This window comes from Formica exsecta, unplaced genomic scaffold, assembly GCF_003651465.1.
Source record: "Formica exsecta isolate Colony F162 unplaced genomic scaffold, ASM365146v1 scaffold207, whole genome shotgun sequence".
Taxonomy (NCBI): domain Eukaryota; kingdom Metazoa; phylum Arthropoda; class Insecta; order Hymenoptera; family Formicidae; genus Formica; species Formica exsecta.
Window position 1 is genome coordinate 414,231 of NW_021849367.1, and position 20,794 is coordinate 435,024.

The 20,794-nt window shown below is 34.0% G+C and overlaps 4 protein-coding genes across 8 annotated transcripts in view; 3 read left to right on the top strand and 1 right to left on the bottom strand.

The window, feature by feature from the left end:
* The window catches only part of LOC115234799 (lysophospholipase-like protein 1), a 6,007-nt gene extending 2,471 nt beyond the window's left edge, over nucleotides 1–3,536 (top strand). For 2 of the 5 annotated variants that reach the window (XR_003883954.1, XR_003883956.1), the window contains exons 6-7: nucleotides 1,239–1,547; nucleotides 2,119–3,536. The gene's annotated coding sequence lies outside the window, so the exon portion shown is untranslated. Of the gene's footprint in view, nucleotides 1–1,238; nucleotides 2,093–2,118 lie in introns of those variants that run through there. The other 3 variants (XR_003883955.1, XM_029806140.1, XM_029806141.1) reach the window with 3 other exon arrangements.
* Nucleotides 3,537–4,860: 1,324 nt separating this feature from the next.
* Nucleotides 4,861–10,936, top strand: LOC115234797. The gene is given in 5 exon segments (XM_029806137.1): nucleotides 4,861–5,047; nucleotides 6,750–6,963; nucleotides 6,965–7,047; nucleotides 7,424–7,658; nucleotides 7,740–10,936. Coding segments are annotated over 5 exon segments (1,422 nt in total). The 5' UTR covers nucleotides 4,861–4,968; the 3' UTR covers nucleotides 8,551–10,936.
* Nucleotides 10,215–11,828, bottom strand: LOC115234800 (RRP15-like protein). The gene is made up of 3 exons (XM_029806142.1): nucleotides 11,387–11,828; nucleotides 11,091–11,310; nucleotides 10,215–10,842 (listed from the first exon to the last, which is right to left on the bottom strand). Exons 1-3 carry the CDS (start codon nucleotides 11,707–11,709, stop codon nucleotides 10,714–10,716), a joined length of 672 nt encoding a protein of 223 aa, XP_029662002.1. The 5' UTR covers nucleotides 11,710–11,828; the 3' UTR covers nucleotides 10,215–10,713.
* A 728-nt stretch (nucleotides 11,829–12,556) lies between these two features.
* Nucleotides 12,557–20,241, top strand: LOC115234774. Its single transcript, XM_029806094.1, has 4 exons — nucleotides 12,557–13,190; nucleotides 14,556–16,019; nucleotides 16,387–18,775; nucleotides 19,103–20,241. The coding sequence occupies exons 1-4, from the start codon at nucleotides 12,984–12,986 to the stop codon at nucleotides 19,249–19,251; spliced, it is 4,209 nt and encodes a 1,402-aa protein (XP_029661954.1). The 5' UTR covers nucleotides 12,557–12,983; the 3' UTR covers nucleotides 19,252–20,241.
* Nucleotides 20,242–20,794: the final 553 nt, after the last annotated feature.

Consider the following 20,794-nt stretch of genomic DNA (forward strand, 5'->3'; position numbering starts at 1 on the left):
TTTTTTTAAATTTTTTTTAAATTTAAAATATAATAAAATTGATATAATTTTGTTATTAATATTACTATTGATATTGATATCAATATTGTTAACAATATCAATATTGGTATAAAGGATATAATACTTTGGATGATTTCAAATTTCATTTATTTTTTATATATAAGATAAGGCATTTAAAGCAATATTAAAATAAATATCAAAATAAATTTGTTGCACTTGAACAGAAAAGAGATAACAACGAAAATTATTCAGTTTTATTTAGCAACAGCATTATAAAGCTTATTTGTAATGGAAAAAATAACTTTGGTACATTTTTTCTATAATGAATCATTAGATACTGATAATGTATTAAATTAATTTATTAGATATTGATAATGTAAATGATGCTGCATTAGTTTTAAAAGTAACTGTTGAATTTGTTACTCGTTACCAAAAATATATCAAAATTACTTTTTCTGTTACAAATAAATATATTAATGCTGTTACTGAAAAAAGTAATGTATAAAACTGTAATGGCCTTACAAGTAACACTTTCCCAACTTTGTGATAGAAATAAATTTATATCTATAGTCTCTTCGATATATGTATATTAAAATCGGGTTTTATATTATACATCATTGTTATTACTAAAAGAAACGATGTCTCTACTGACTTCCTATGTTGGAACATGGTACTGTATTATCATTAAACAATTATAATACATGCACATAATAAATAATATCAAGTTATGAAATCAATTGACCCCGACCTTCAAAAAATTAAAATTGTTTTGTGTCTTATTATTTCATTGTTTCTTGAGAATCTAATTTTTTTTATATAAAAATGATACATTGCCTTAGAAAAAGAATTTAAAATTTACAAATATAAAAAATACTGTAATGAATTAAAAACTAATGGTATTCATATTGCATCAGATTTATAAATTTTGATTGATTTGATAGATTTAAAAAATTATTTGATAACAAGAAAGTTGACAAAAAGTTCGTCATTTAGTATAATTATGTATAATCGCACAAAACTATGAAAATATTTTCTATTGACTTTATAAATATTTCCGTTATTTAATAAAACCGAGAATTTAAATAAAATCGATGCTATCCGCTTGACCCGCTTTTTATATGAAACGAACAGGCGTGCTCGTATTGTTAGATATCCGTAATTATTACATGCTTATTCCACAGTAATTTTCTGGCACTAAATCAATTCTGCTTTTCAACTTTTGCATTATTATTTTTCAGAATATTAATTGACACAATCGAATCCATGGAAAATATCCTTACATTTTATTTTATCTGAAGATATTACTCGAATCAATCCTTGGATACTCTTCCTTGAATTTTGAAATGCTCGAGATGCTCTTAAATGTCTGAACATTAATCGTCGAGCTTCGGAATATATGTAAATATATGTATATAACATTATAACATATTGGCGACAGAGATCAAGCAGATCTGCTGTAAGTGTGTTATGATATCGCAAATTAACAATTTGGAGATTCCTAAAATCTGGGTCCTTGGGCCGCTTGGCCCTCGATATCGTGGAAAAAAGTAGGTCTGCATTAACGTCGCAGGGTGATTGCAGTCACCCTGACCTTTTCACTTCCTCTCTCTCTTTCTGCTGTTCCTATATCTTAGAATTTGGCACTCACAACATCGCTTTTTGCTTTTGAACTATAAATCACTTTTGTGAGTTACGGTTTTTGTAAAACGATACTTATAAAACTACAAATATAAAATCAAATTTAAATGCCTTTAAATTAATATATATAAGAACATATATATTTCGATTTAAATTTTAATGCTGATGGAATTTTTTAGAAGAAGAGAGAAAAAAACGCAGACAAAAATTAATAATTTTTGAATAAATCTCTCATCCGTTTGGATTATACAAATTACTATATATTTATATAAAAAAATGTGAAGTAAAATATATTCTCAGTAGTCGCGCGCGTCATAAAATATATCGAGAACATATGTATTGAGTTCATTCGATTGTCGCATACATGTTGATTTTGATGATATTTGCGTAAATTTTTTACTTAAAAAATTGATTAATTGCAAATTATTATCCAATGTTATCAATGATGCAATTACTCGTGTCAAAATTTTTAAATTGCAGTATTTACCCGCACCGGAGATTAGGATCACCACCCTTCCTCCTCTGGCTTTCCCTTGCCATCTCCTTCAACGTGCATATATACGCATGCGACGAGAGTGAGGAAGGGGGGAAATCGCACCGACGAGTCCATCGGCAACGAGTGCGCAGTGAAACGAAGAGGGTGAACTGCGACGGGATTGCTGCGCCCTTTGGGTGACTCCGGATAGGGTGGGTGATGTATAGCCCCACTGGCTTGGCGTTCTCGTTCTCGCTACCGACGTCGCGTCATGACACGGACGTTTATTTTTCGTCGCAGTATCGACTTTTATGGGAAAGATATAAAGCACACGTTATTAGTTATTAGTTGCGATACAAAACACCCCGATGTGTGCGGGATCGATGTTTAACAACGAGGAACTTGCGAAGAGGGTGAACGTGAAAGGGAACGGGTTAGTGCATATTGAGCTAAAAATATTCCTATAGGGGAAAATCTTTAAAAAGGAAGAAGAGAAAATACCGATACACACACACACGTACAAAATACATATTAATATAATACGGGGTGGAAAACTCTTATATTTACAACGTGGAACCGATATACACAATGATGGTGATATTTGCGACGAGCAGTTTCCACAGAGTAAACATAATAAAATTGTAAGAAGAAAAAGGAAGACTAGAGTGGACGCTCGTCGACGCGCAAATAAAGTGATTAAGGTAGATGTAGCCTGGACGTGTTGAGAATAAATCTGGGTCATCACGAATGGATCTCTCGATGGATAGAACGAAATAAGATTATATCACTTTCTACCAAAACAACAAGAACAGAAATTTGAATCACTATAGATACAGTTGAGTACTGAAGATGAATTTGCGTCATTAGAGAGACATGTGTGTTTTTTATCGATGAACAACATAGAAAACAATTTTGGACAATATTAGAAAACTTAATTACAGATTAAAGAAACGCGTATTCGGAGAATAATGTAATTGCATACAACGTAACGCGATGAGAAAAATACATAATAATTAATAAAATTTATTAATATAATAATTATATTTACATAATATTAATTACTATATTATTATACGATTTAATTAGGACATATTGCATAAATAACACGAGATAATCACTGGTGATATTAATATAATAAAAGTTAAACAAAAATATGTGATGATATTCATCGAGGAAGCAATATCTTCCTTACTATCTTCTAAGTGCGTCCGAAGACGGTGAATGCTCGATGGTAAATAATATGGCGCGCGTTGGCCCGCAGTCGGTGACGTCAAGGACTGAGAGGTATGCCGATGGTTCGATGTAAAGAGGCTGGGCAACGAAAGTGGATACAACGAAATTTCCCAAAGGACGTAGAGTAAATTTCCCGAAGGAAAAAAGAAACAAAATCAATATTTGTATTACAGAAATAATAAAAAAAAAAGAAACATGAAGAACGTTCTCCATATTACTGAAGCAGTCGCATAATGAAGCTTTTTTAATTATTTTTTGAATGGCTATGCATAAATCTGTCTTTAAAGAAATCTTTTTCGAAGCGAAAGGAATGTGAGGCGCGATTCATCGCTCTTTATCTCACAAGAATGAAGTAAGTCTTTCCTTTCGTCTTTTAAAATTTTTTTAAGATTTCTTCTCTATGTACGAAACACATACTTTATAATCATTTTCTATATCTATCTTAAACATTGTAATATTTTAAGAAACACTATTAACAAGTCATTTTTTGAAGATAAAAAAAAACAATATGTATTTTCCTGAAGAAAATCTTAATGCATTTTTCTTCTCAATTTTCAGATAAGCCTTCAAAATTCCTTTCGTAAATAACAAATGCGAAACATTTTTCTTAAGAGAGAAGAAAATCAAATTAATTGTATCGATTTTTCACTTGAAAGACTTTAAACTGTCTTGAAAAATAGGACGGACGTGTAAGAAATGCTCTGAAGGGGTAAATCAAGATAAATCTCAAGGAGAGTAGTGCAGCGATCTAAGGGATTGCGGTGTATCGTGTGCAGGGTTGGCGAGAGGGACAAGAAAGCCAAGAGCGGGGTCGCAACGAGTGGCGTTCCCTCCCGATTGAGAAATAGAGATATCGTCGGAGAAGCAGCGCAGCAGGTTGATACATACAAAGTGGGGACGTTGTGGAAATGGGTCAAGAGTGTTTCTGAAGAATGGCGATGGCAGTGTTCTCGGTTTACACTTGATGTGCTCCGCGTCGAATAGACCACGCGAGAAATCGGTGCGAGTACACTATATCGAGTGCTATTGCGGATAGATTAGATTCATGAAAGAAAGAGAGGCAACCCTCTTGGAAACGGTGAATACAAATTATGCTGTTAATGTAATAAAATCGAAGTAAATGTGCGGTTTTTTTGTTTCAGTGAAACTACAACAATCCGTCTAATTGTAATTATAAATTACATTCGGTTTTTCGTATTTTACAACTGACCATTTTTATTAATTCATAAATTAAAGATTCACGCGAAGTGATTTGATTTTTAACTTGGAGTGCTGTGGATTAAATCGTATTCGCTTCCTCGTGATTTACGATCCGTTCAAAGATCCGTAAATGATTTTGAATGTTAATTTCAAGATTAACGAATTTGAAAAAAGTGCAACGATGTCAGGGAGCTAGCCAATCTTCGCGATTTAACGAAAGGCGAACTCTTTGGAAGTACAACGAGAATCACAACGCAGATACGCAAGTTCGACGACGCGCAAGAAATGTTTCGTTCATCGCCGCAGGAATTGGATTGTCAATGTGATTGCGTCGCCACTATTATCGTTATCGCTGTTTCTCTCGGGGAGACATAATCCTATTTTCTCTCGCCGAAAGATTCATCAAATTCTCAATCATTTTCATGGTCTACGGATCGCGCAGAGCCGCGGAGTCAGCAACCACCACGGGAATAGCTTGGCTTCACAATATTACTGCCCAAGGTAATTATCTTTGTTCGATTTTATTTATATTATACAATAAATATCGCTTGCATAATGAATTTTGTATAAGTATTGTAAATTTATTGACTTATTGTGTATGTATGTGTGATGCACGCTATTCGGATTTTGCACATATCGTATAATTTTAATGATCTCGTTTTTATAATGAAATAAAACGCAAATGTATATTTATAATGCGTTGCAAAATATAAGGATATTAATATATTAGAGAGATTATTAAATCACACACTATATAAAAATGCAGTTCCCAGAATAGGTCATATATATAGGTCATATAAATTGAGCATAAAATAATATTGATTTATTCATATTTTTGCATCTGTCATAAATTTAATGAAATGGATAATTTTGACGTATAGTTATTGATCTTGCGAAATTTATAGATATATAAAAATCGATCGAAATTTATAGATATATGAAAAACGATCGAATTATTTTTTAGAATAAATAAAATGATAAAATGATAAAAATAGCATTTTCCTAATTTGCATAATTCTTTTAGAGATTGTCTGCGCAGTTATTATTATTTTGTTCCATCTTTAGCAACGGTGTAGCAAGAGAATACTAATGAATAAGAGACTCTGTATAGAAATTAAATATAGATTCTGATTTGCATTGCTCTGCTTAATTAATGATATCAATATAACAAGTAAATTTTTTGCAACTTGCATCGCTATAAAATTTATATAAATTTATAATATAAATTTAATAAATTATATAAAGTAAAAAATAATTTATAATAAATTGATAATAAGCTTACATCACATATTAAACTATGATTTGTCAAAATGCGATATAATATATATTTCAATAACAATAATATACATTATTCAAAATAATACGTTATAAATAATAAAAGATAGCGAATTTTTAATTTTTCACAATATATAACTACCGTACAAATAATTCCACGATGATACAAGTTATTGCACCATCGCTTTCTCAAGATGGTCAATTTCTTATCAAGTTGTGTTTATTTTTTTAACGATATCTTTAATCTCGGAGTGCCGCGCCGCATGCTGGTCATGTAGATTAGACGATTGTTATAAAATTTCTTTACACGCGAACACGCGCAATTGATCGACTGTGTCCAATGCTTGCCCTACTCTCGGTGCCTATGTAACATATTACGATTACCGCATAAAGCTTCACTTTCACCTTGTGTCCACCATCCAGGGTGAAAACTATGAAATTCGGCCTATTAGCATAAGAGAGAGTTCACATAGGTAACAGTTACGTCCGCGTTTGCATAACATATTCATCGTTATTCGCAAGATATACGATAAATAAGAAATAAGTTGACTTTGAAATTTTAATATGTCATTTTAATATGTTATAGTTATATACATATATATAATTTGAATATTAATTTACAGGCGCGTGCACACACACACATACTCTAACTGTATATTATTATATAAAAAATGGATTAAAAAATCTCCAATTTTCATATTAATTTAAATGGAGTTTATATTAATTTTATTATCAAGCTATTTTATATTAAAAATTATAAAATTATGAGACAAATCTTGTGATTAAACTTTCGTTAAGAAAAATTTAATTCCAGATAGGCTAAAAAATCTATGAAAACTTTTTAATCTATAAAAATGTCTTGTATATATCTGCCCAACATAACAATATGCATCACATGAAAAAAGTACAACTGTTAATTTAATCGCAGGCGAAATGAGCAGCAGCGGTGGATTCGGCGTCGGCGTAGGCGTCGCCGGCGGGCCGACCCTCGCGGCCGCTCAGCAGGGTCAAGGGGTGGCTGCCCTCCTGGTGATGCTCGCCGTTCTCTGCTTCATTTTTGCTTACTGTTGCTGGGGTGCTCCCTTCTGTCGGTCCCTGTGTAGACGACATTGTTGTTGTCGTTTGGAGGACCCCGAGCCGGACGCCGACAATCATTCTCCTGCCGCATGGCAGAATGCTCGTCGTCGACGGTACGATCTTCACACAGTTTCAGGCCGATCCTACAGGTAAAATTTAGAATTTCACGTTTCCAGCTAGAATGAATAAAATTATTTAAAAATCATATTTAGAAAACAGCATAGGGAATAAAAAACAAGAAACAAATTTTTCTAGAGATATAAAATATTATTTTTAATCTTTTCTTTTTAAAAAAAAATATACATAACATGTATGTCGAATAAGTCAAGAAAAAGTTAAATTCTGTAATCTTTCATTATGAAGGAAGCACATATCAGACAAAAATTATTTATTCTGTTTAAAAAACTGGCTGATGAAACACACATTAGGGAAATAGTTATACTAAATTAAGTTTATTTATCCTTGTAAAAATTTTGATAAATCTTTTAAAATAGATAAGAGATGTGGGTTTAATATTTTTGATAGGTTTAGATTTAGTGGAATTGGGCGATAGTGTGTTGCGCGCTCAGAGAAATCCACGAAGTGTGAATCGCCACCAATTGCAAAGTAGTCAGGGTAGCATCCTCGAAATGGACGCTGAGACACCCAGTAAGGATAGCTTAGGCTCTGTAGGATGTTTTCCGCCACCTACTTACGAGAGTATTTACGGCAAAGAGGAGACTGATATGCCTCCCTCTTATTCTGACATTCTCTTGCACAGGTATATAAATACTGGTAGTAATACATGTGTGAATTAAAGAACTATTGATTATTACTGTGCCAAATTTAATTCAATTCTCAGATTCGCTAATATGCCGCACGAGATCGACATGCGCGGTTACTGTCGCGATAGCAAGGAAGAGATCGAAATGCAGAGCTTGGACAGCTGCCCACATATCATCGGCAATCCGCTGAACTCGGTACCTGGGTATCACCCTTACGCCACGGTGACGAGTCTGTCCAGCTTGCAGAGCTACCCACGACGGAATGTCTCACGCAATCCGTCTATCATCAGCAATCCACTGGATAACTTCTACGTGGATAATGAGCTTGGTCTCTATCGACTCAGTCGAGAAACGATGCCGCGTGTCTCTAGTAACGATGCAAACCTCGAAACTTTCCGCGCATCCCATGACGAAGTATCGTTCCGCGTTCCGCTCGACGAGAACGAAAATCACCGGCACACCGGTCGCAATAATCACCAGGTCGCCGGCAACGAGCTGATGAACACGAGAAACCGCGCCCGTAGCGCCTCCAGGCTAAGCCAAGACAGCCGTAGGAATTCGCTGAACCGAGACGGAGACCAACATCAGATCTTTGTCAGATTGCCCGACCCCGAGGATATCGAAATTGCTACGCGAGATAGCGAAAATCAGCGATCTTCTGGGATGTATCGCGAAGATCAAAGCACCAGAAATTCGCGCCTGGATCATTCACAAATGCAGGACGAAGTCAACCGCAATGTCGTTGATAGCGATCCTAGATATTTTGCGAGGAACAGACGATTGGAAAATGAAGACGGAAGTCGGGACGAAGCCGAAGGAGTTCAATTTCCCGATGAAGAAGCTGGCAACTTTGGCGCGCTCGCCGATATTCGTGAGAGCAGAGTGTAATTTAACTTTATAATTGTGCGTAATTCTTTTTCGAGTGATTGGTAAGAAGAGTTTAAGATTGGATTTTCTCGAATTTTTGAGGTGAGATTTTCAAGAGTACATATATAGAAAACTTCTCTGTTTAAAAATTCTTTAATTCAAATATAAAGAAATATTTGCACTAATATTAATTTTATTTCCTTTAAGAACTTTCTTTATGAAAAAAAAATATCATATTTTAGTTCACAACTAGTACTGATATTTTTTTCCTTTTTTTTTTTTAATTTTATGCAAAAAATTTTAACTCGTGCCCTTTATACCAATTTTAAATTTGATAAATGTTATACAATGTTTCACACCATAAGGTTGTGTACGAAAATCAAGTGATGAATGAAAGTTGTGATGAATTGACAGGTAGGAGTTATTAGCATATTGTTTCAATCTTATTCACATAAACAAATTGAAATCCAGAATTAAAAATTGGAAATGGAGTCGACAGAAGTTATAATTATAAATATCGCATTGTGCAGAAAATATTATACCATGATGTTAATATGAAATGAGATATACATATATATGTGACAATATAATAATTGTACGTGACACTAGTAAAATCCGTCACACACATACACGTACATATACATACGCAACATATTACTGGCAAACGATCATACCTTATGAACTGAACAACGACTTTTTGAATATTGAAAGAAAGTTTTTGCGCGATGAGAGAGAGAGAGAGAGAGAATCGGAAAGAACGTAAAGATAATCTTTAGTACTATTTAAATCCTAGACGACGACAAATATCAAGAATACCAAACAATTATTATTCTCTTACAAAATAAAATATAGCTAAAAAAGATTTTGATGAATATCATGCGATAAATTACATTACAATAGTTAAAGCCCTTCTTAAGAAACTATAACTGCAAAAAAACGAACATTGGACGATTCACAATATAAAGATATTTTCATACACCAAAAATTATTATTTAAGTTTAAGCAAATAAATCACAGTAAAATTAGCTTAATCCGTCCAAGCTTTAACAAGGCTTTAACTCTTTTAAGTTTCACAAGCATCATTGATAACAATTTGATTTATGTTTTCTCTTTTTTCAATATTTTGTACATAAATTAAGTAAATACTATCATTATTAAATAATTGTTACATGTTTGCTTCTTGTATTATTTGTAGAATAACGCACTTTTCTTTGAATAATACTATTCACATGGGATTTAACACATCAAATAATTTTAATATTTGTGAAAATAACGATAAAGCAACAATAAAACTATAATAAAAGAAAAAAACAAAAATTTGCGTTTAGGGAAAAGAAATGTATCATGCATTGATAGAAGTTTTAGAACATAAAGAAAGAATTGAATATATTATATAATCAGATACCAGCAAAGTATCAAAATGTTGAATCGCATGCATGCTCCAGAAAGTGAACGATATTAACAGTTGGTTTTAGATACATTTCTTATGTACACGTTACATATGTAAGATAACTATAGAGAATTATATAAGTTGTACACGTTATCATTGTTGTCCTGTCTCATAAGGATAAAAATCATTAACCGAGAGATACTGAAAGAATAAAATCCTGTGTGAAGCATAAGTAATACTATGTGCCTTCCTAGTTTTTAGAATGCTAAATGGAGAATATATATAGACAACAGGATTTTTGTTTCACAATGGCTGATTATTTAGATCAAGCTTTTTTCCTTTCTTTTGAATCTAATCACAATAATAAAACAAAGATATATAACAATAAAGAAAGGTATTGCTTTATAAGATAATCTTAATCTATGGAAAAAATATGGTTGAGTCCAAACGATATCAATAAATTAATAAGTATCAGTAAATTGTTTCTCAATAAAAAATATCTAAAGTTTACATTGTACATATATTGTTATATCTAAACATTTACTGAATCACAAAAACGATTATAAAATGGATCATAAAAAGGAAGGCAAGGCCAGTTATAGCATATGAATGCACAAATTAATAAATTGATAAAATGTAATTTTTGAAAATTCACAATGTGTATTTACATATTTATCCAGAAAATATCAATGTTTCGAGTTGAGCTGATTATGTACGCAGTCGATAATCACGATTTTTTAAGACTAACTATAATTACTTGGAAAAAAAATCATACGAAAAAAATTTCTTGGTTTTTAATCCACATCACTGTTCATGTCCTCGGGAGCTGATGAATATTCTTCTTCTACATCATTCTTGTCCCAGTCTTTCAATTTTGCTCCCATAACAAAATCATCTCGAAGGACATCCCATATTTTGTCGTCCTAAAAAAAAACCAAACATATTTTCACCTTTATGCACAATTGTATATTAAATGTAAAAATGTGTACCAATAAATACAATTATATATGGCCTTGATAAACAGTTTACAAGTTTAATATGTATTAAAAAAGATAAATCAATAACATATTATGTTGCTATACACAGGTATACTAATATTACAAAAATATATGTTGAAGTATTTTAACATCTATATATTATAGAAAATAGTACATACAGAAATCTTACTTACTTTGTCTTTATTATTTGTCTGTTCTACAGATTTTTTAGATTTGACAGTACTATCAATTGGTATACTTTTACTGCCACCCATAAGAATATCAAGAAAGGCATTTTTATCAATGCTTTTGAGTGCCTGCTCGCGTTTTCTTTCTAATGGTCCTGCTTGTGATAATTTCGTGTTAATACTCATTTGTTGCTGTCTTACTGCATTAAATAGTTGCACGACTCCTCTACAAAATATAACAGAAAATTTATTAACAAACACAAGAGACAGTGAACAGAAATTGCAAATGTGATATAAATTACCTTGTGGCTATTTTTTGTAACATTCTTTCACGTTCCTGATCTGTAATGGATGGTTTTACTCGAATGCCAAAACTCTTCTCTTTTATTCTTGGCTTAGTATGTACAATATGCTCTCCCGTCTTGACACTAGGTTCTCTTATTTCAGTCACATCTTTAATACCATCAATTTCAAAAGGAACATCTTCCTTTTTTTCTTTTATTTTTACATCGCACAATTTCTTTGCCTTAGCTAGTACTACTGTCTTTTTTCTCTTTGGCTTATTTGTTCTTAAAATCTTTTGCATAACATCCGCCCATCCCGCGTTTGAAGTTGATTTAGCCATGGTGTAAGTAACAAAGTGTGCTATCTACTCGGACGAATTTTCGTCACATTCTGCGAAGCACCAAGTTTCCGCTTTCCGCCATCTTGCAAAATCACCATAGCAACCGATAAGCAACGTAAAGGCCCTTGCACACTGGCCTTGCATGCCAGGCAACAGACAATAGGGGAACAGGAAATAGAAATTATCCACCAATAGGAACAGGGAATAATATTATTAGTTCCGGTCTACAATAGGCGATTTAAGCCCTAAACCTTATGACTTAACCTCTAAACTCTGACGTATTTTCGGCCTTAAACATTTCTCGCGCTGCCTTAAGCCCTAATCTCTAAGTGCCGGTCTACAATAGGTGATTTAAGCCCTAAGCTTTAGTGTCGGTCTACAATAGTGATTTAAGCTCTAAGCCTTAAGTGTGTACCTTGCTGGAAAACGCCCTTTAATTGACTAATCAGAAGCATAATTTCTTTGTCCTGATTGGTCAATTAAACGCTTCTTTATCCATAGATAGATTTCTGAACGCAATCTAGAACACGCCATATTGAAAATTACGCACGCAACATGCATATATATATATAATTTTCCTATATACTTTAGAATGTGAAATATACAAATTGCAAAATTGCAATATAGCTGAAAGATCCTTAGATAAGACTTTATTATAAAATAGTGTTGAGATAATAAAAGGTTGATAAAATTATGCGATAGATAATCATTACAGTTTATTCTTTTGTTCTAGATGACTTCTAATCCGATGACATTATTAAAGAAATAATATAATATATTCTTTATCTAGTAAATAATTTTTTTTTTTTTTCGTTCAGGCAGTTTCCGTATTTTCTCAATGATTGAATGCGGAAAAAACCCAAGTTGCATGCGAGATATAATTAAATCTGATTTCATCGTACGCAGTTAATTTTTCCTCACATTCAGCGCGTTAATTATTTGATTGCACTGAATTCGGTTAAATTGACTAAATATGTGTGGCATGTAATAATATTCGCGACTAAGCGCGAATTATCACGTACAATTGTCACCTTGCTTTGCCGCTTGCAATGACTACATATAGTGCAAATAAAAGGAACAGACTCGTAGAATTGACGGCCGCGTATCCGTGAGTCAGTCACCGTTAGTCGCAAACAAGTCGCAAACAGACACAGATGGAATCCGGTTCAGTGTAGTCGAGTGTACGCAGTTGATTGTAATACGATCTTAACAAGCCTTAGTCTATCGTGAGTAATCGAAGGAGGTAGAACGCGCGACGACGCGCGTCCCGTAAAATGGCAGCACAAAGTCGTACGGGTTTGGCGCTCCTTTTTCTGGCGTGTATCTTCGCCCAGGCAACGCGAACGAATTCATTGAATTATGACGACTCGGTGCTTGGGGTGCCAGGAATGTTGTGGGTGAAGGCGTTTAGGGCCCTGAATAAACACTCGCCTACGCATCACCGGTACAGCAGCGGCCAGATGATAAGTGTGCAGGAATTGGTGAGTTACGCCCATACGATTTCATGAAAGTTTTATGAAAAAAACTTGATATCGTATTGTACGGACATATCAAGTGTGATATCTGAGATTCTGCTGCGTTTTTCTTTTATTTTTCTCTTTGAAGATGGTCATGTGTCACATAAGATCTTATATATATATATATATATATAGATGATTTAATCTTCCTTTGTTTGGTGACAGTCAGCAGTCAACAGCAGAAAGGACTTTGTTTGCAAATATAATGCATTACAAAAGTTAAGCTGCAATATGTAACTCCAATCTGTGTTAATATATTATTTATACAATATATTATGCAGTTTAATTTGTTTATATTTATGTGATTTGTGTATAATATATAAATTTTATATAATACATAAACAGATGACAATAATATCTACATAAAAGAATATATATATATAATGATTACATGTTTTTTTTTTGAAAATAATTATTAGATAATATTTCATAATGTTGCTGTCATAAAGGATTTCTTTTATAAAGAGGATATGTATAAGGAATTAATAGTGTGTCACATGATTGCATAATTATAATGATTTTATTTCCTGGAAAGATAATTGATGAAAATTTTTTCTGAGAATCAAGATGTTGTTTCTAAGGCTTTAAAAATAAAAAAAACTGTTATTTTTATTTTGTATTAAATTCTTAGAGAATTATTGGAGCAAATTTATTTACGGGATATTATATTCAGACATAAAACATTCTATATGATATTAAAAATTGATGTATAAATTAATACATTATTTTATAATATGTATATTATGAAAAAACCAAAAGTCTCAAGCAATAAATAAATAAATAAAAAGGAATTTTATTTTATTTGAAACTAAAATGTGTAACTCTCTATTATAGGCTCTTGCAAACTATTTCATTTTCTTCAGTAATTAATGAGTGATCTTAAACAAAACTCCTAATGAACTTGGATAAGATAACATAACATTTTACATTTTTTTTTTTTTCTGTTGATCAACGCACCAATATATAAATGTATTCCTTCATATATCTGTACGTTAATTTATGTCGGTCTATGTATATTTCTGTACATGTATCTTGAAGCAATGATAAACTAAGATAATGATATTCTGGGTTATCAGGCCAGCTTATACTACTGAGTTGAAAATATATATAGAAAGAATGTTATTACGCAGCAGATTACTGGCTTTACAAAATATGTTTCCATTCTATATTATAATTGCATAACAGTTGCTATAATAGCCAGAATAATAAATAGTGTTTATTATTCTAATTATAGTAATAATTATATTTGAGATAAAATTGATTGATTATGATAGTTCGTATTTTTTACTTATTGTTAGCATACAAATAATTCTATTATTATGATTGTAGGATGAGCCGCCTTACAAGCTATACAAGTTTACATTTTATATGAAACCAATATGTGGAACAGAATCTTGTCCCAGGGAGGCCTGTACGATCGATCTGAAACAAAAGGGCGATATAGAAGATGACAATATAGAGGCACTGAAAGATTCTATTCAGTGCATGTACTTTTATACGGCCGAAGCGCAAAATGACACATCGCAGGAACAGCAGAGTTATCAAGATCAGGAAGACTCTCGGATCACTCAGGAGAGCTTGGTGGATCACGCGGGAGAAATTTTTGTTCACCAGACTGAACAGATGAACAACAATCGAAGCGTCGAATTGGATCATGAGATTGAAGAGACTGGAGACGAGAACGTCAGACCGTTTATTGCTATGCGTGCTTCCAGCAACAACTACTGTCCAGGTTGTCCATACGAATTGAATCCGAATCTGCCGAGTCTTCTAGTCTATGCCGATCAAGCATTGAGATCGATAGACGAGCAGACCACGAACGATTACAAGCACAAACTGATGAGCATTGTGAAAGTCACCCGTTCGGTACCGGTCTCGTCCAATATGATACAGTATCAATTGCTGTTATTGATAGGCGAGTCAGAATGTCTGAAGAATGCCTTGGAGCAGGAGCAAGAATGCCCGCTGCGAACGACCAATTCGATCAAGCTATGCCTGGTTACGTTTGAGCAACGACCGTGGCAACTAATGTCTTCTAAGATCATTAAGAATAATTGCACGGATGCGGAAGATTCTCGCGTCAACACTAGCAATGAATCTCAGCAGCCAGATTTGGAGAGTCAGTCTCTAGTTACGGTCAAATATAATGAAAGGCAATCATCCAATACCGAGATAGTTGATGCCTACGAAGGCTTGAGAAATTTGCTCGATAATTACACCCACGCATCTTCGACGCCCTCGAAGCAATCCGAGGAAGCTGCTGTGACGGAATCTATGAATGTAAAGGTAGTACTGAACAGAAGTCAGGACGATGAGAAAATTGTTGGTTTTACAGACAAGGCAAAGGAATTCGGAGAATTCTTGGAGCATTTTGATCTGCCCGTCAAAGCGGAAAATGTTGTACCCGATACGCGAGAAGCTGTGAAGGAGGAGAAATTTCAACGAAAGAAGGTTTCTACGGAGGATTTAAATATCGAGAACGATAAAACGGATATCGTTAATAGAAGGAAACGATCGCTGATGAAAAGAGGATTAGTCGGTGCACCCACGGCGATATCTGTAAATGATGCTGAAATTAAAAATTATGTTGACAAAGCAGTACGCAAAATTTCTGAGGAATCGGACAGTCCGAATGAGCCATTTATAGTGGAGATCAGTGAGGCAAGCACCCAGGTAGTCGCCGGTAAACTTTATAAGATCAAGGTCAAACTGAGCACTAGTAATTGCCCGAAGGGCACCAAAGACAACTGCCAGTTGCAGGCTGGAAGCGAAGTGAAAGAGTGCCTGATAACGGTTAAATGTATTCCTTCATATATCTGTACGTTAATTTATGTCGGTCTATGTATATTTCTGTACATGTATCTTGAAGCAATGATAAACTAAGATAATGATATTCTGGGTTATCAGGCCAGCTTATACTACTGAGTTGAAAATATATATAGAAAGAATGTTATTACGCAGCAGATTACTGGCTTTACAAAATATGTTTCCATTCTATATTATAATTGCATAACAGTTGCTATAATAGCCAGAATAATAAATAGTGTTTATTATTCTAATTATAGTAATAATTATATTTGAGATAAAATTGATTGATTATGATAGTTCGTATTTTTTACTTATTGTTAGCATACAAATAATTCTATTATTATGATTGTAGGATGAGCCGCCTTACAAGCTATACAAGTTTACATTTTATATGAAACCAATATGTGGAACAGAATCTTGTCCCAGGGAGGCCTGTACGATCGATCTGAAACAAAAGGGCGATATAGAAGATGACAATATAGAGGCACTGAAAGATTCTATTCAGTGCATGTACTTTTATACGGCCGAAGCGCAAAATGACACATCGCAGGAACAGCAGAGTTATCAAGATCAGGAAGACTCTCGGATCACTCAGGAGAGCTTGGTGGATCACGCGGGAGAAATTTTTGTTCACCAGACTGAACAGATGAACAACAATCGAAGCGTCGAATTGGATCATGAGATTGAAGAGACTGGAGACGAGAACGTCAGACCGTTTATTGCTATGCGTGCTTCCAGCAACAACTACTGTCCAGGTTGTCCATACGAATTGAATCCGAATCTGCCGAGTCTTCTAGTCTATGCCGATCAAGCATTGAGATCGATAGACGAGCAGACCACGAACGATTACAAGCACAAACTGATGAGCATTGTGAAAGTCACCCGTTCGGTACCGGTCTCGTCCAATATGATACAGTATCAATTGCTGTTATTGATAGGCGAGTCAGAATGTCTGAAGAATGCCTTGGAGCAGGAGCAAGAATGCCCGCTGCGAACGACCAATTCGATCAAGCTATGCCTGGTTACGTTTGAGCAACGACCGTGGCAACTAATGTCTTCTAAGATCATCAAGAATAATTGCACGGATGCGGAAGATTCTCGCGTCAACACTAGCAATGAATCTCAGCAGCCAGATTTGGAGAGTCAGTCTCTAGTTACGGTCAAATATAATGAAAGGCAATCATCCAATACCGAGATAGTTGATGCCTACGAAGGCTTGAGAAATTTGCTCGATAATTACACCCACGCATCTTCGACGCCCTCGAAGCAATCCGAGGAAGCTGCTGTGACGGAATCTATGAATGTAAAGGTAGTACTGAACAGAAGTCAGGACGATGAGAAAATTGTTGGTTTTACAGACAAGGCAAAGGAATTCGGAGAATTCTTGGAGCATTTTGATCTGCCCGTCAAAGCGGAAAATGTTGTACCCGATACGCGAGAAGCTGTGAAGGAGGAGAAATTTCAACGAAAGAAGGTTTCTACGGAGGATTTAAATATCGAGAACGATAAAACGGATATCGTTAATAGAAGGAAACGATCGCTGATGAAAAGAGGATTAGTCGGTGCACCCACGGCGATATCTGTAAATGATGCTGAAATTAAAAATTATGTTGACAAAGCAGTACGCAAAATTTCTGAGGAATCGGACAGTCCGAATGAGCCATTTATAGTGGAGATCAGTGAGGCAAGCACCCAGGTAGTCGCCGGTAAACTTTATAAGATCAAGGTCAAACTGAGCACTAGTAATTGCCCGAAGGGCACCAAAGACAACTGCCAGTTGCAGGCTGGAAGCGAAGTGAAAGAGTGCCTGATAACGGTGTGGGCGCGACCGTGGATCGATCAGGGTTCACCCGAAATAACGATCACATGTCCTCCATCGCCAACAAGCAGAAAGAAGCGGTCCCTGCATGGCGTTAATTACAACCCGAAGATGCTACAGATTGCTGAGGAAGTAAGGATCGAGCAGAAGTTCAACAAGTTCGTAGCGACCTATAATCGAACGTACTCCACGCCGGAGGAGAGGAATTTACGATTCAGAATATTCCGCGAAAATCTCGATATTATACAGCTGCTGCGTAAAACCGAGCAGGGAACCGCTTACTACGACGTCAACATGTTCGCGGACATATCGCGCGAAGAGTTTCGATCGCGTTATCTTGGTTTGCGACCGGACCTGCAATCGGAGAACGATATTCCTCTGCCTAAAGCTGAGATCCCGGACATTGAGCTGCCACCCAAATTCGATTGGCGAGAAAAGGGCGTCGTGACTTCAGTGAAGGATCAGGGCATGTGCGGCTCCTGCTGGGCCTTCTCGGTTACAGGCAACGTCGAAGGCCAGTATGCGCTCAAGCACGGCCAGCTGCTATCTCTCTCCGAGCAGGAACTTGTTGATTGCGACGATCTAGATGAAGGTTGCAGTGGCGGTCTACCGGACAACGCGTACAGGGCTATTGAGAAACTGGGTGGTCTCGAGTTGGAGTCGGACTATCCCTATGAGGCGGAGAACGAGAAGTGCCACTTTAAGAGAAATTTGGCCAAGGTACAACTGGCTTCCGCTGTCAACGTCACGTCGGATGAGACGCAAATGGCGCAGTGGTTGGTACAAAATGGTCCGATTTCTATCGGCATCAATGCCAATGCCATGCAATTCTACGTCGGCGGCGTATCGCATCCCTTTAAATTCCTCTGCAATCCCAAGAACTTGGACCATGGCGTACTCATTGTAGGATATGGTACAAGTGGTATGTATCCTTTCCTCAATAGTTTTTAACAAACTCTGTTAGGAAATTGTTGGGAAAAAGCTTTCAAATATTTTCTTTCTTATAAAAATCTAGAAAAATATTAATTAATATTCTTGATGATTATAGTTTATGATAACTTAATCAAATCTTGTTTTTATATCTCTATTCTGTCAATATAAATATAAAGTACATAATCCAATAATAAAAAATTCAGCTAAAAATCAATATTTTTTTTTATATATTTTTAACTCACATTGTCAAGGAGATTCACTAAAATGATGTCAAAATCATTGAACGCCCACAACATTAAGTCTAATATTCTTTCAGAATATCCACTTTTCCACAAAAAACTACCATATTGGATTATCAAAAACAGCTGGGGAAAGCATTGGGGCGAACAAGGATATTATAGAGTTTATCGCGGAGATGGCACTTGCGGGCTTAATACGATGGCTACAAGTGCCGTGGTTGTTTAATACTGAAATTAATTACATGAATAAGTTTCTCATGACAATTAACTTATACATATATATATAAATTGTATATTCATTCTAAACGAAGTTATACATTAGACATATATATATANNTATATATATATATATCTTTTTTTACTAACTTTGAATGTCGATTTCGGATACATTCACCTGCCAAATATTTGACAAGTGCGACTTGACTTTATTTTCACACTATCCATAGCATATATTATAATATCCACATATAATTCAGCTTAATTTTTCAAATATTTGGCAAGCGTATGAATCTTCTAGAGTCATTTAATATATATATGCCTAAGAGTTTAATCGGAGCAAAATTTAATTTTTTGCATATTTACATTGAAATGGAAACGATATAGTCGTTGACGACAATCCTATTTATTTGTTGAAAAGTTCGAGATTTATATAATTCTGCAGTAATTCTGCAAATTTTTTGCAAAACAAAACAGATAATATATAATATATAAATAATTAAAGTATGTTATTATGCAACAATGTTGAAAAGTTAGAAAAATTGAAGATATTAAATATTAAATAGAACTTTGCTAAGTGCATTTTAAAAGATAAAAATTAAGATAAAGCGTGAAAACTTGACAGCTATATATTTTGCAATTTTTGTGTTAGAGACAGCTAACATTTTTTTAGAGGTTTTATAACAAGTTCCAGCCTTGCATAAATCGATCCTGGAGATTTTTAATTTTGTACGATTTGTTAACTCAATCAAAAAGTAAAATAAAAAAAAAATCATTTGTAAAAAAATATGAATGAAACAAGAAAACGTCTGTAGTGTCAATCTTTATTGAACGCAATATAAAAAGACAACTATATGAAACTATGTCAATTTAATATATCTCAAATGTTTAACATATTCGAGTAAATATATTCAAAACCAAAATTGGTGTTATTAAACCTTCAATAATGATGTGTATGCGAAAATGTGTGAAAATGTTGAATAAATTTGAAATCAATTTATAAATTTTCTTTTCTTTTGTACAAAATTTTCTTATTATAGCGCAAAATTTATGTGAAAAACAAATTATTTAAGTTTTTTGAATTTCCGATTTTAATTATGAATACACATATATATTGAATAGGAGATCAAAACATCTGTGTAAACAATCGCGAAATTTTAAAATTGTAAAATTATGTGTCAGCATATAATCATCAGTAAAAACTCATCTATTTATGGAAATAAATTATAATTGCGATTTAACTTAATAATTACCAAATGTTATCGAAATATAATTGATTGATATATTTTATATATGCATTAAAAGTAACAAAATCTTTAATTGTTGAAGAATCATAAACTCGAAATGATATGAAAAACATATTTTTCATAGATTACTTCCAATATCTTGCATTGATTAATAAATCTTGTTCGATAACGGTAATGAATAGCAGAGTAATAGTAAAATTTTACATGTGGAAAAATAGAGAAGATTAAGATCTGCAACAATTAGTTTTTTTTTTCGTAAAAAGTAACAAAATCGACAATGTTTTGTAGAAATTTGATTCACTATCA